General features: G+C 44.9%; 2 protein-coding genes across 2 annotated transcripts in view; both read left to right on the top strand.

The window, feature by feature from the left end:
- The window catches only part of LOC134291451 (potassium channel subfamily K member 18), a 202566-nt gene that overhangs the window by 45756 nt on the left and 140407 nt on the right, over positions 1-16403 (top strand). The gene's annotated exons all lie outside the window — the stretch shown is intronic.
- LOC134290636 (uncharacterized) lies at positions 2301-7361 on the top strand. The gene has a single exon (XM_062857811.1). It carries the CDS (start codon positions 2301-2303, stop codon positions 7359-7361), a length of 5061 nt encoding a protein of 1686 aa, XP_062713795.1.

Raw genomic sequence — 16403 nt, 5'->3', positions numbered from 1 at the left:
CGTTAAAAAACTGCAAGGCATTGAATTGCCTATTACAGGTAATTAGCTTTCCTATCATCTACCCCCGTATCGTTTGAGCTACGCGGTCTTACGTTTGCAGGCCATGTCCTCAACCGAACGCCGCGTCCGTCACCTCAAGCTGCGGCTTCGCAGCATTTCTGCATCGTTCTTCCTCATCAAGAACTTCGTAGACCGTTATGAAGAGGAGAAAGATGCCCCGGAAGTTGCTGTTCGTCTGGAGAGCCTTGTGGATCTGTGGAACGACTACCTCAAGGTCCAGACGGAATTGGAATCGTTGGACGAAGCTTCCATTGCACTAAGGGCCAGACTCGCAATCTAGCGGAACAAAATTAATTACTCCAAAACGAAGCATTTCCGGCACATGGTATCTTCGACAAAGTTGCTTGACATCAGCAGGGGCATCTATTGCTATGAACGTAGTAGTTCGCAAATCGTCCGCATAGGTAGCGCCACCATCTAACTTCTTTGTTTTACATCCTAGAGACTTGGCGTCTTCGGCAAAGTTGTTCATTTTGGCAAAATAAACAACACTCTCTCAGACGTCAAAATTCCACAGCCTACTGTTTTCGAGTTATTTTAAAATTAAAATACATTCAATGAAGAAACAGTTTTTTAAGTTTATTTTGACATTTTTACTAGAAACCATGTGAGTTTAAATTTTTTCTCAATGCGAATATATCAAACCAAACACATTCTATGGAAATATATTCAATATTATCATTAAAAATTTTAAATTAAAATACAAATTCGAAAAAATAGTGTGAATTTCAAGCCTTAATATCTCACAAAGCGCAAAAAATCGCAACTTCAAATTTTCAGCAAATACGAAGCAATACTAGGTGAACATACTGTCAAAAATTTGGAGAGGTATTTTTTGGTGTTTTTGAGATAATAGCTTTTTAGTAACACCATAAATATAAGTAGTGCCAGCGTGTAACTTTTTACTGTTGCACATTAGAGAGTTTATGTCTTCGAGAAAGTTGTTCATTTTGACTAAATAAACAACTGTTTCTTAGACGTCAAAATTCCACGGCCTACTGTTTTCGAGTTATTGTATATAAACTAGATTTTATTGATAAAATTTGTCAATAAAACACATTTTGATGCAATAGTATGAACTATTTTTTATTGTTTTAATTTTTACGATACATAGTAGGTCATGAAAATATCAGTATACTATTGTCAGCATGGCTCAAGGTATTCTTAATTTTCTGCATGTTATTTTCCAAATGTTGTAAGCTTAACCTTTTTTGTCAATCTTTTTAAATTTTAGACCGCGAAATATCTTGCTGAGAGCTCGTGGATTTGTTCCTGGATGGAAAGGACGTTGATCAATCTCTAGAGATTGTGAAACTGGAGCTCCACGAAACTGACATTTTCATGACCTACTATGTATCGTAAAATCAAAAACAATAAAAAATAGTTCATACTATTGCATCAAAATGTGTTTTATTGACAAATTTTATCAATAAAATCTAGTTAATACACAATAACTCGAAAACAGTAGGCCGTGGAATTTTGACGTCTAAGAAACAGTTGTTTATTTAGTCAAAATGAACAACTTTCTCGAAGACATAAACTCTCTAATGTGTAACAGTAAAAAGTTACACGCTGGCACTACTTATATTTATGGTGTTACTAAAAAGCTATTATCTCAAAAACACCAAAAAATACCTCTCCAAATTTTTGACAGTATGTTCACCTAGTATTGCTTCGTATTTGCTGAAAATTTGAAGTTGCGATTTTTTGCGCTTTGTGAGATATTAAGGCTTGAAATTCACACTATTTTTTCGAATTTGTATTTTAATTTAAAATTTTTAATGATAATATTGAATATATTTCCATAGAATGTGTTTGGTTTGACATATTTGCATTGGGAAAAAATTTAAACTCACATGGTTTCTAGTAAAAATGTTAAAATAAGCTTAAAAAACTGGTTTTTCATTGAATGTATTTTATTTTTAAAATAACTCGAAAACAGTAGGCTGTGGAATTTTGACGTCTGAGAGAGTGTTGTTTATTTTGCCAGAATGAACAACTTTGCCGAAGACGCCAAGTCTCTAGAACGTAAAACAAAGAAGTTAGATGGTGGCGCCACCTATGCGGACGAGTTGCGAACTACTACGTTCTTAGCAATAGATGCCCCTGCTGATGTCAAGCAACTTTGTCGAAGATACCATGTGTCGGAAATGCTTCGTTTTGGAGTAATTAATTTTGTTCCGCTAGATTGCGATTCTGGCCCTTAGTGCATTGAGGACCAACTCAAGCAACGGTCTGATATGGAATCCCAATACTACCGAGTCAAAGGGTTTTTGCTGAACAAGTCGCCTATCGCACCACCCCCCTCGCCTGCTCTTCCTCCAAGCGCCCAACCTCATGCTCCGTCTACACACGTTCGTCTACCAGATGTGAAGCTCCCTGTTTTCAACGGAAGTTTGGAGCACTGGCTAAACTTCCATGACCTCTACATATCGCTAGTCCACTCTTCGCAAGACCTGTCCAGTATCCAAAAATTCTATTATCTCCGGTCGTCACTTTCCGGAGAGGCTCTGAAACTGATTCAGACCATACCAATTACCGCTACAAACTATCCCGTTGCGTGGAATCTGCTGGTTGAACATTTTCAGAACACTGGTCGTCTGAAAGCTTCCTATGTCGATGCGCTTTTCGAGTTCCCCACCCTCAAACGAGAATCGTCTGTAGAATTACACTCTCTCGTAGAAAAGTTTGAGGCCAACGTCCGAATTCTTCAGCAACTGGGGGAGGAAACCAACGCTTGGGACATTCTACTAGTCCGTATGCTAAGCAGTCGCCTCGATCCCACTACAAGGAGGGACTGGGAGGAGCATTCGTCCACCTTACGTGCCGTTACCTTCAAGGAGCTCACCACTTTCATTCAACGGAGGGTCAACGTACTACAGAGTATCAGTCATAAGGCTCCTGACACCTCTGGACCCACCTCTGTTAAGAAGCTGTCTAACCCACGTCCATTCGCCAGCCACGGGGCTTCTCCGGTCAACGGCAGAAAATGCATCCTCTGTCCTGAGCAGCATCCGCTGTACATGTGTCCTACGTTTTCCAAAATGCACGTCGAAGATAAGGAGAAAGAGATACGCCGTCACCAACTCTGCAGGAATTGCCTTCGCAAGGGACACATGAGTAGAGACTGTTCGTCAAACAACACCTGTCGGCGATGTAAGGGTCGTCATCATACTCAACTGTGCAGCAACGATTCGTCATCCACGCAGAAGACACCTGAAGTCGCATCGAAACAACCACCATCGCAATCTACGAGCGAGCAACCTACCACCTCCGCGTCTGCAACACACATGCAACCGAAAAGCTACGCTTCAGCTGGCCGAAACCGTGCAACCGTACTGTTAGCTACTGCGGTCGTGCACATAATCGACGACACCGGCACTTCGCACATCGCTAGAGCGCTCCTCGACTCGGGAAGCGAATGTTGTTTTGCAACCGAAACATTTTCTCAACTCTTGAAGGTGCATCGCAAAAGGGTCTCTATTCCAATCGCCGGCATCGGGCATTCTACTACGCAAGCCAAACACAAATTCACCTCTACGATTCGTTCGCGAATCAGCGACTATTCTGCCACCGCCGAATTTCTCGTGCTCCCAAAAGTCACGGTCAGCTTACCGTCAACGTCGTTGGACATCTCGACTTGGGAAATTCCTTCAGGGGTGCAGTTGGCAGACCCATCGTTCTGCACCACCAGCACCATTGATCTTGTTCTTGGTGCCGAAATCTTTTTTGATCTCTTTAAAGTCCCTGGCAGAATTCCCCTTGGTGAAGATTTGCCGATGCTCATCAACTCTGTCCTTGGCTGGGTGGTCTCCGGTCGTTCTAACCATTGCCAACCGTCCACTACCATCACCGCCAACGTCGCAGCTGTCGGTGACCTGCACCAGCTAATGGAACGATTTTGGACCATCGAAGAAGGCGAAGCATCCCCCTGCCACTCGGTAGAAGAAGCAGCTTGTGAAACACACTTCCGTCAAACCGTTACTCGCACTCAAGAAGGCCGATACGTCGTTCGTCTCCCACTGAAAGATGACGTCATCAAGAACCTTGGCAACAACCGTTGCACCGCTGTTCGCCGTTTCCAACTGGTTGAGTCACGCCTGCAGCGAAACCTTCATCTGGGCACCCAGTACAGCAGCTTTATGAAGGAGTACTACGACCTGGGCCATATGCAACGAGTAGCTCACACCGAAGAATCAACCACCCAAACATATCACCTCCCCCACCATGCTGTGATACGCGAGGATAGTGCGACGACGAAGGTGCGCGTCGTCTTCGACGCGTCATGCAAGACGAGCAGTGGAAACTCCCTCAACGATGCGATGCTAGTTGGACCGATCGTACAAGACGACCTTCGATCCATCGTTCTACGTTCTCGGATTCATCCCGTGATGCTAATTGCGGACATTAAGCAGATGTACCGCCAAATATTGGTCGACGAACGAGACACGCCGCTGCAGCGTATTGTGTGGAGAGAGTCCCCCGACAACGCCCTCGACACCTACGAGCTCAAGACTGTTACATACGGAACCGCTAGTGCCCCATTTCTAGCAACGCGAGTCTTACAACAGCTAGCAGACGATGAACAACACGAGTTCCCGGAGGCAGCTGCAGTCCTACGTAAGGATTTTTATGTGGACGACCTTTTCTCCGGTGGCAGCAGCATACCCGAGACGATCAACCTCCGAAGGCAATTGCACTCATTGCTGGAACGTGGGGGCTTCGAATTACGAAAGTGGGCATCGAATGAGCCCGCAGTTCTGGAAGATATCCCGGAGGAAAACAAGGCTCTGCAGCAGACTGTCGATTTGGATCGAGACCAGCTCATCAAAACCCTCGGACTTCATTGGGAACCAAACGCCGACATATTGAGGTACAACGTGAAACTACCTCAAGCAGATCCGACCGCAACGCTCACCAAACGCCTGGCCCTCTCCTACATCGCTCAGCTTTTTGACCCACTGGGATTGGTGGGCCCCGTTGTAACAACCGCCAAGCTGTTTATGCAGGCATTGTGGACTCTCAAAAGCAGCAACGGCAGTATTTGGGGTTGGGACGAAGAGCTTCCTGTAGCAGCACGGGACCGTTGGCAATCCTACCACGAGCAGCTTCCGCTGCTAAATCACATCAAAATCGACCGCTTTGTCCTATGCTCTGATGCGACGACACTGCAGCTGCACTTCTTTTCGGATGCATCGGAGAGTGCATATGGTGCATGTGTCTATTTGCAATCCGAAAATTCGTCTGGGCAAGTTAAGGTTGCGTTGCTGACCTCAAAATCAAAGGTTGCGCCTTTGAAACGGCAAAGCATTCCACGTTTGGAACTTTGCGGTGCCCTTCTCGCAGCGCAATTATTCGAAAAGGTGACCTCCTCTCTGTCTATGCGCCCCGAAACCTACTTCTGGGTCGACTCGACAACTGTCCTCAGTTGGCTAAATTGTACACCGTCTACTTGGACAACCTTCGTGGCGAACAGGGTTTCCAAAATACAGCTGTCCACAACCAATTGCAATTGGAAGCACGTAGCTGGTGAGCAAAACCCCGCTGATTGTCTCTCTCGAGGAACCTCAGCCGAGCTTCTTCTCTCTAATGACCTGTGGTGGCACGGTCCAAGGTGGCTACAACGAGACCAAGCGGACTGGCCCAGTGGTCATCTAACTGCAGTGAATCCTCAAAGCGAATGCGAAATCAGGAAGACACCAGCAACCATCATCTCTGCAACAGTTGAAGAATCTTTCATCGATCTCTACGTCAGCAGATTCTCCAACTACCAGCGCATGCTTAGGGTGACCGCATACTGCAGACGTTTTCTGCAAAACTGTGGGCGAAGCAATCAACCTCGAACAGCATCTCCCATCATCAGCGCAGAGGAAAAACAAGAAGCTGAAAAGACTCTGATTAGATTGGTGCAACAACAATCCTATCCTAACGAGTGGAAATGCCTCCAAAACCAGCAACTCGTTTCGACCAAGTCCCGGCTAAAATGGTTCCACCCTATTCTCGATTCGGAAAATCTGATTCGCATTGGAGGCCGCCTGCACCGATCCCAGCAATCCTACGACACTAAACACCAAATCATTCTTCCATCGACTTCCCCAATCTCCGCTCTACTGGTTCGGAGCATTCACGAGGAAAATCTACACGCTGCCCCCCAACTGCTGATTGGTCTTCTCCGCCTCCGGTACTGGATTACAGGGGCCAGGGACCTGGCCAAGAAAATCTTCCACACATGCACCATCTGCTTCAGAGCACGTCCGAAACGCATCGAGCAGTTCATGGCGGAATTACCATCAGCCCGAATTACTGCATCACGACCTTTTTCCTCGACTGGAATCGACTATTGGGGACCGATCTTCGTACAGCCAACACAACGCAAAGCATCACCACGGAAGGCCTTCGTTGCAGTTTTCGTGTGCTTCTGCACAAAGGCCGTCCACCTTGAATTGGTTGCCGATCTGTCTACAGCCAAATTCCTCCAAGCTCTGCGTCGATTTGCCTCCCGGCGAGGACTGTGCTCGGATATCTACAGCGATAATGGGCGAAACTTCGTCGGAGCTGCCAATGAGTTACGCCAACTTCTTCAGAACAAGGAACATCACGAGCAAATCGCCCAGGAATGCGCACACAACAACATCAGATGGCACTTCAATCCTCCTAAGGCGTCCCACTTCGGTGGCCTCTGGGAGGCCGCAATTAATTCGGCACAGAAGCACTTTATCCGGGCTCTGGGGACACAAACACTCCCGTACGACGACATGGAGACGTTGCTGTCCCAGATCGAATGCTGCCTGAACTCGAGGCCCCTTGTGTCCATCAGCGATGACCCGTCGGACCTGGAACCTCTAACGCCTGGCCACTTCCTGGTCAGATCAGCCCTCAAAGCAGTTCCTGACGCTGACGTCACTTCGATTCCCTTTAATCGGCTGAAGAAATGGCAGCAAACGCAGAAACTCTACCAACAAATATGGGAGCGATGGCATCGGGACTATCTCGTCACACTCCAACCACGATCGAAATGGTGTAATCCTCCTGTTCTCCTCGAAAGGAATCAGCTCGTCGTTCTGTTGGATGAAAACCTTCCTCCTATGCGCTGGCCGATGGCCAGAATACACGACGTGCATCCCGGTCCAGACGGTGTCGTTCGTGTTGTCACCGTCAAAACATCCACCGGCTTGTACACGCGGCCGGTAACGAAAATATGCCTGCTGCCAATCTCTCCAACAACGCCTCCATCCGATGAATCACCACAAGCACCAAACAACAGCATCCAAATCGAAGAAATCCAACCAGCCTGCAACTGACGACTTCGGCACTTTCTCCGAGGTTTTCCGCTGTCCTGCTGCTCCTGCAATAAAAATTCAAGGCCCTAATTGATTAGGGACTAGGTAAGCACCTGTCCATTCTGTTTATCCCCGCAAAAATCAGGCTACCGGGTCTTATTTGATTGCCAGGTTAGAACGAAATGACCAACGATGAACGAAGCGAGTCCAGCAATGTAAACAATCATCCTGTCATCAACATCGTCATCATCGATCCACCCAACGAGAGAAGATGCACCGCTTGCTCCCTCTATGACTGTCAACGATCATCATCGAATCAGCACACCAGAAATGGGATTTCTGGAGGGGCCAGTGTGTTCGCGCGTACGTGAGGCACCATTTCGACATCTATCATCATCACCATCATCTGTTCGACGACGATCCACCACTAGGGCAAATCAGGCGAAATGCATCAATCCACTGAACCGAAACTCGCCAGTCATCGTGCTTCGGGACTTTTCGGAACGAGTGATGGCGATCATGGGCGGCGATTATAAATACGAACCCGAAACGCCATGAGCTTCTCTCTTGTACCAGCAGGTTCGCATCACGGACGTTAGGAAGCCGCCATACCAGTGTTCGGTGTCATACTACTAATCAGTATACTAGATAATTATTTGAATTTTTGCACTGTAAGAAAAGTTACGATGAATTAGTTATTAGTAGAAATAAGAAAAGTTGAACTTAAAAATAAAAAGTGAATTCGTGGACAATTAGTAGCAAATTAAGTGAAAGTTTGAGTTAAATAAAGAAGAAAAGGAAGAAGAAGAAGACTTACCTGTAGTGACGCTAATACTTACCAGTTGAATTACCTGAAACCGTGACCTGAAAGAAAGTGTACCCGTGTAAACCCTCCCGCTATACTGAGACACATACCATCTACCAGAGTTGCGGCAACACACGTGAGCTGGGAACAGTTTTTATAGTGATGGGTGACATGCAGAGGTGCGTGATCGGTTGGTGGCTGATCGACGAAAGAATGTACAGGTTGAGGATCAAGGGCCGATTCTTCAACATTAGCATAATAAACGTGCACAGCCCACACTCTGGAAGCACTGATGATGACAAAGACGCATTTTACGCGCGGCTCGAACGCGACCACGACGTCAAGATCATCATAGGGGATCTAAACGCTCAGGTAGGCCAGGAGGAGGAATTCAGACCGACGATTGGAAAGTTCAGCGCTCACCAGCTGACGAACGAAAATGGCCTACGCCTCATCGATTTCGCCGCCTCCAAGAACATGGCCATTCGTAGCACCTTCTTCCAGCACAGCCTCCCGTATCCTTACACCTGGAGATCACCACAACAAACGGAATCGAAAATCGACCACGTTCTGATTGATGGACGGCACTTCTCCGACATAATCGACGTTAGGACCTATCGTGGCGCTAATATTGTTTCTGATCACTACCTGGTGATGGTTAAACTGCGCCCAAAAGTCTTTGTTATTAACAATGTACATTACCAGCGGCCGCCCTGGTACGATCTAGAGCGACTGAAGCAACCGGATGTCGCCACCGCATACGCGCAGTAGCAGCGTTGCCGGACGAGGGTGTGCTTGATGTGGCCCCTCTAGAGGACTGCTGCAGTACAGTCAAAGCAGCCATCGGGCACGCGGAACGGAGTCGACGAAACGATTGGTTCGACGAGGATTGCCGAGCGGTGCTGGAGGAGAAGGATGCAGCGCGGGCGGTAATGCTGCAGCATGGAACCCGACAGAATGTGGAGCGATACAGACAGAAGCGGAAGCAGCAGACCCGTCTCTTCCGGGAGAAAAAGCGCCGCCTGGAAGAAACGGAGTGCGAGGAAATGCTGTGTCGTTTACAAGAAACACGTAAGATCTACCCGCAAAGGCTGCGTACCGCAAGCCGAAATCTGCAGGGATAAGGACGGGAGCCTCCTGACGGACAAACGTGAGGTGATCGAAAGGTGGAAGCAGCACTTCGACAAGCACCTGAATGATGAAGAGAATGTAGGCACAGAGGACCAAGGCAGCGGAGGAAATGACTATGTTGGTGCAGCAGAGGACGGGAACGAACCAACTCCCACGCTGAGGGAAGTTAAGGATGCCATCCACCAGCTCAAAAACAACAAAGCGGCTGGTAAGGACGGTATCGCAGCAGAACTCATCAAGATGGGCCCGGAAAAGTTGGCCACCTGTCTGCACCAGTTAGTTGTCAAGATCTGGGAAACCGAACAGCTACCGGAGGAGTGGAAGGAAGGGATAATCTGTCCCATCCACAAGAAAGGCGACAAGTTAATGTGTGAGAACTTCCGAGCGATCACCATTTTGAATGTCGCCTACAAAGTGCTATCCTAGACTAGATCATCTTCCGTCGTCTTTCACCTAAAGTAAATGAGTTCGTGGGAAGTTACCAAGCCGGTTTCATCGACGGCCGGTCGACAACGGACCAGATCTTCACCGTACGGCAAATCCTCCAGAAATGCCGTGAACACCAGGTCCCAACGCATCACCTTTTCATCGACTTTAAAGCGGCATACGACAGTATCGACCGCACAGAGCTATGGAAAATTATGGATGAGAATAGCTTTCCCGGGAAGCTGACTAGACTGATAAGAGCAACGATGGACGGTGTGCAGAACAGCGTAAGGATTTCGGGTGAACTATCCAGTTCATTCGAATCTCGACGGGGACTACGACAAGGTGATGGACTTTCCTGCCTACTATTCAACATCGCCCTGGAAGGTGTGATGCGACGAGCCGGGCTCAACAGCCGGAGTACGATCTTCACGAAATCCAGCCAATTTGTCTGTTTTGCGGATGACATGGATATTATGGCTGGAACATTTGGAACGGTGGCAGAACAGTCGCCCGCCTGAAACGTGAAGCAGCAAAGGTCGGACTAGTGGTGAATGTGACTAAGACAAAGTACATGCTGGTAGGTGGGACTGAGCGAGACAGGACAAGCCTTGGCAGCAATGTTACGATAGACGGGAATACTTTCGAGGTGGTAGAAGAATTCGTGTACCTCGGTTCCTTGCTAACGGCTGACAATAACGTGAGCCGTGAAATACGAAGGCGCATCATCAGTGGAAGTCGTGCCCACCATGGGCTTCAGAAGAAACTGCGGTCAAAAAAGATTCACCCCCGCACCAAATGTACCATGTACAAGACGTTAATAAGACCGGTGGTTCTCTACGGACACGAGACATGGACGATGCTCGAGGATGATCTGCAAGCACTCGGAGTTTTCGAGCGACGCGTGGTAAGGACGATCTTTGGCGGCGTGCAGGAGAACGGTGTGTGACGGAGAAGGATGAACCACGAGCTCGCTGCACTTTACGGCGAACTTAGCATCCAGAAAGTGACCAATGCTGGAAGGATACGGTGGGCAGGGCATGTTGCAAGAATGCCGGACAACAACCCTGCAAAATTGGTGTTTGCTAACCATCCGGTTGGTACATGAAGGCGTGGAGCGCAGAGAGCACGATGGGTGGACCAGGTGAAGCGTGATCTGGCGAGTGTTGGGCGTGACCGACGTTGGAGAGCTGCAGCTGCAAATCGAGTATTATGGCGACAAATTGTTGATTCAGTATTATCATGAATTTGATGTTAACTAAATAAATTAAATGAAATGAAGTTGTTATTGAATCTAACAAAACATGTTATTAAATTGGTCTTCCAAGAACATTTTTTGTTATGTTTTTTGCTATTTTGCCGCTTATGACAGACAAGATTATAACATGATAAGATATGTTAATAACATAAAAAATACTGATTACATTATGCAGTTATTACGCCAAAATAACATATTTTGTTATGCTGTTGATTTTCTCTTCTGCTAGGGGTGGATCTGGGAGCTGTCGTTCGCAGATATAGACGTATTCGTACAGGTCGAGGATGGTTCTCGAGCTTAAGCGCGACAAAACGCGCAAATGCATCGCCTACGAGTGGCGGAAGAGGTCCTCGGCGAGGGTGTCGAGGTAAAGGCTCTAACAGCGGAAGCGAAGACTAAGACCTAGACCTGGCGCAGCAAAACTCACAGCATCACCAGAGAAGATGAGATCGGGATTTACGAGCGTTACGCTGTGGCTCTTCCAGCACTGCTTAAAACCGACTAAAAATTCGCGATCCGATACGCCTTACCAGTTGCAACAATAGGCTACAATGAGGCCACCCTCCAAAAGGAGGTTTTATGCTAAGTAAGATAGACTGACTACCGGGCAGAAAAATTTTCGACTGCGAAACTTTAAAATAGTAATGTTGTGCTGTGAAGTAGATAAAACGAATGCAGGTATAGGTACAGAAAGTGTACCGAGGATGAGCGAGTGTTAGCGTGGTTCCACGTTAGTCGGCATCCACCAGTGCCATCCAACGATTTGCTGTCGACGCTGCCCAGCCAGGAGAAGGCCCTAGAATTTCTTCACCGCTACGCCACGTCCTGCAGACCCCGAGTCCGTTGGAGGTAACCACCCATCGGCGAGTGCCGGTGATCCCCGCTGAACGACCGTCGACGCGATCCGGTCGAGTTCGGGACATGCCGTTCAACAAACCGTATTGAAGTAGTCTACAGTGTCAGCCAACAGTTTGGTGACCCAAGTCACCATGAAGGTTAAATCTTTCCTTTTTTATTATAAATCCTAAAGTTTATAAAAAGTGCGCGCACAATCCTAACCAAAACTAAAAAATAACTAGGATCCTACTATACAACGTTACTGTATCTTCCATTTTACTAGTTTGTTTGATCTATTTGATAATAATTTCGAATGGCTTAAATTCTAGGGTTTTGGATTGAGCTTTGAGGGTGGATCGCGTTCGTCATTCCTGCCCTGAGCAAGCTACCGGGAAGGCTTCAACAGGCATCTTCGCATCATACTTGCGAATTTGCTGTTTAAATTTCAGTTTATGGTGTGGTCGAAGCCAGTTCGCGACAGATGAAAAGCAGATTACCGTACACTTTGGTCGAGTTGGATTTGGAAAGTTGTGAGTGATTGCCTGCCTTCCTTTGATGCAAACTTCAGTGACATTTTGTGGCCATGCACATCACAGTTTCGCAGCAGTGGAAGACATCATACTCAAACGACGAGGTGTTTAGGCACACCACGTGGTCAAAACTTACTCGGTTTGAGCGCTGATGAGCCCATCCTAGAAATACGTGATCACCGGCTAAACGGTGAACTCAAGCTATTGCAAACCTTCCACTAGCGTGCGCAGGGTTCTTGCTTAGGGGGGGCACTATAATAATGGTGCAATATATGTATGATCATGGTGCAAAATAGAATGATGGTGTTACACGCAATATGAATTCCCAAGTAGGGGTTTCAACATGTTGTGGTGTTAACATCTCCAAGTACTTCATATTGGGATTCTGGAGAAGGCTTCGGATGGTGATGATTTCAAGGCAATACGAAACTTTAGTATGAAGTCATTATCTCGACTCTTATAAAATTTTATAAACGTATCAAATACAATGGAAAATATCTAGAAAATTATCAATTATAGAAAAAAAATATTGCCGTTGTGAAAGAATTTTGATCCTAGACAATAAGTGATGCTAGAATTGGAGAATGTCAGAACTCCTAGATAGAACATTTTGATCGGAATCCTTGTTGCAATCTACAGAGATTCCTCCAGGATTTCTCCAAAGATTCGTACATGAGTTCCTCCAATAATTCCCCCAGAAAATCTTCCAATAATTCCTTCAGAAATTCCTCCAGGAAGTCTCGTATTTCTCCAGAAATTCCTCAAATAATTCCTCCAGGAATTCCTCCAGTTAATACTCCAGGAATTCTTCCAAAATTACCTCCAGGAATTCCTCCTGAAATTTCTTCTAGGAAAAATCCTCTAGAAATGCAGAATTCCCCCAATATTTCCTCCAGGGATTCCTCTAGGAGTTGCGCCACGGAATCCCTCAGAAAATCCTGAAGGAATTTATGAAGAATATTTTCCAGGAATTCCTCGAGAAATTCCTCCAGAAGTTTCTTCAGAAAATTATCCAGGAAATTCTCAACGAATTTCTTCAGCAATTCCTTCAGGGATTCATACATGAATTATCTCAAAAAATCCTTAAATTCCTCAACAAATACCTCCAGAAATTTCTTGGAAATAACGCCAGAAATTCCTACAGGAATTCCTCAAAAAAAAAATCCTCCAAGAATTCCTCCTGAAATTCCTCCAGGAATTTCTCCAGAAAATCCTCCAGGAATTTCTGCCAGAATTTCTCCAGAGAATCATAAAAGAATGTCTCCCGGGACTCTTCCAAAAATTCCGCCAGGAATCTCTACAGGAAATCCTCCACAGATTCCTCCAGTAATTTCTCCAGGATTTTTCCAGGATGTTTTTTTTTCAGGAATTCCTTCAGGAAGTTCATTATTGAATTTCTTCAGAAATTCCTCCAGATATTCCTTTAGAAATTCCTCGAGGGGTTCCTTCAGACATTTCTTTAGAAATTCCTCCAATATGCAACCAGTGATTTTTTTTCAGGAATCCCTCCACGGATTCCTTCAGAAAATCCTAAAAAATATCCTCAAAATTCTTCCAGGAATAACTCCAGGCAATCCTCCAGAAATTTCTCCAGGAATTCCTTCAGAAATTCCTCGAGGAGTTCTTTCAGACATTTCTCCAGGAAGCCTCATATATTTCTCCAGAAATTTCTCAAATAAATCCTCCAGGAATTCCTCCAACAAATACTCCTAATATTCCTCCAGAGATCCCTCCTGACATTTTTCTAGGGAAAATCCTGAATATCTGTCTGTCAGAATTCCCCCAATATTTACTCCAAGGATGCCTCCATAACATGCTAAAGGAATTTCTCACGACATTCTTCCAGGTATTCCTCAAGTAATTCCTCCAAGGATTTTTCCATGGATTCCTTCAGGAATTACTTCAGGATTTTTTCCAGCAATTTATCCAAGAATTCCTGCAGGAATTTATTCATAAATTTCTTCAGAAATTGATCAAAAAAATCCTCCAGGTATTCGTTCAGAATTTGCTCGAGTAGTTCCTTCAGACATTCCTCCAGAAATTCTTCCGAGATGCCTTCGATTTCGCCCCGAAATTCATCCATGGACTCCACCAGAAAATCCTAAAGTAATTTCACACGAAACTCTCCCAGGAATTCCTCCAGGAGTTCCTCGAATGATTCCGCGAGAAATTCCACCAGGGAATCCTCCACGGAATTCCTTAGGAATTTCGCCAGGATTTTTTTCCTGAAATTTGTTCAGGAATTCCTCCAGGGATGCAATAATTAATGTCTTCAGAAATTCCTTCAGAAGGTATTCCTTCAGAAATTCCTTGAGAAGTTCCTTCAGGCATTCCTCCATTAATTTTCCAGAAAACCTCATATATTTCACCACAAATTGCTCAAAAAATTACTCTGGTAAATACTCCAATAATTCCTCCAGAGATTCCTCCTGAAATTTTCATTTAGGAATGACTGACAGAATTCCTACAAGATTTCTTCTAGGGATTCCTCCAAGAATTGATCCTCGCATTCCTTTAAATAATACTAAATGATTTTTTAACGGAACTCTTCCAGGAATTCCTCCTAGAATTCTTCGAAAAATTCCCCCATGGATTCCTCCAGTAAATTCCCAAGGCATTTCTTCAAATTGCTCAAAAAAATCCTTCATTAATTCCTCGAGGACATTCCTCCAGGAAGCTTTAAATATTTGTCCAGAAATTGCTTACAGAATTCATCCAGGAGTTTCTCTAGTTATTCCTCTAAGAATTCATAAATGAATCCAAAAAATTCTGTAGGAATTTATCCAGAAATACCTCCCGGAATGCAAACATGGATTATCCCAGAAATTTTCCCAGAGATTCCTGAAGAAAATCATCCAGGAATTTCTCCAGGAATTCCTCCAGGAATGTTTCGCAAAAAATACCTCAAAGAATTCTTTCGGGAATTCCTCCATTCATTCGTTCAAAAATTTCTTCAGTAATTCCATCTTGAATTTCTACAGGGGTTCCTCCAAGAATTTCTGCAAGGATACTTTAAGGAATTCCTGCTCGGATTTCTCCAGAAAATCCTGAAGAGATTTCTCCCGGAACTTTTCCTGAAATTCCTCGAGAAATTTTTCCAGGGATTTCTACAGATTTTTTTTCAGAATTTTTTTTTTCTGGAATTTTTCCAGAAATCTCTCCAGAAATTTCTCTTGGGACAACTACAAAAATTTCTCTAGTTTTTGCTCCAGAAAATCCTCGAAAAAATTCTTCATGGGTACCCCCAAGAATTCCTCTAGGTATTCCTCCAAGAGTTCATCCACGGATTTCTCCAGAAAAAAAAACTTCTCTTGGAACTGTTCCAGGAATTCCTCTAGGAATTCCTCTAAAAATTTCTCCATGGATTTCGCCAGTAATTCCATCAATGAATTTTTTCAGATATTCCTCAAAAATCCTTCTAGGAAATCTTTCAGAAATTGCTCGAGGAATTCCTTGAATCATTCCTCCAGGAAGCCGCAAACATTTTTCCAGAAATTTATCAGAGAATTCCTTAAGGAAATCCTCAAGAATTTTTTCCAGGAATTACTTCATTTTTCCAGGAATTTCTCTAAAAAAAAACCTTTAAGGATTCTTCCAGAAATTTTTCTAGGAATTCTCCAGGGATTCATCCTTGAATTCCTTCACAGATTCCTTCAGAAATCCCTCCTAGGATTACAGCAGAGATTTTTCCCGGATCTTTTCTTGGAATTTCTGTAGGAATTCCTTTAGGGATTTCTCCATGGATTGCTCCAGGAATTTCTCCGCGAATTCATCTAGGAGTCCATCCATGAGTTTCTTCAGATATTACTCAAAAAAAATCCTTCAAAAAAATTCCTTGAGGAGTTCCTCCGGGAAGCCTTAAATATTTGTCCAGAAATTCGTTAAAGAATTCATCCAGGAATTTCTCTAGTTATTACACAACAAAATTCTTCAGGAATTTATCCAGAATTACCTCCCGGAATTCAAACATGGATTCCTCCAAGAATTTCTCCAGAGATTCCTCAAGAAAATCATCCAATACCTTCAGGAATTTCTACAGATATTCCTACAGGAATTTCTTCAAGAACTCCTAAAGG

The sequence above is a fragment of the Aedes albopictus genome, chromosome 3 (assembly GCF_035046485.1).
Source record: "Aedes albopictus strain Foshan chromosome 3, AalbF5, whole genome shotgun sequence".
Classification (NCBI taxonomy): domain Eukaryota; kingdom Metazoa; phylum Arthropoda; class Insecta; order Diptera; family Culicidae; genus Aedes; species Aedes albopictus.
This window is presented reverse-complemented; position numbering and strand designations above follow the sequence as displayed.

Excerpts from the sequence above, each read along its gene's own strand:
- LOC134290636 (XM_062857811.1), top strand. The coding sequence starts at position 2,301 with ATGGAATCCCAATACTACCGAGTCAAAGGGTTTTTGCTGAACAAGTCG.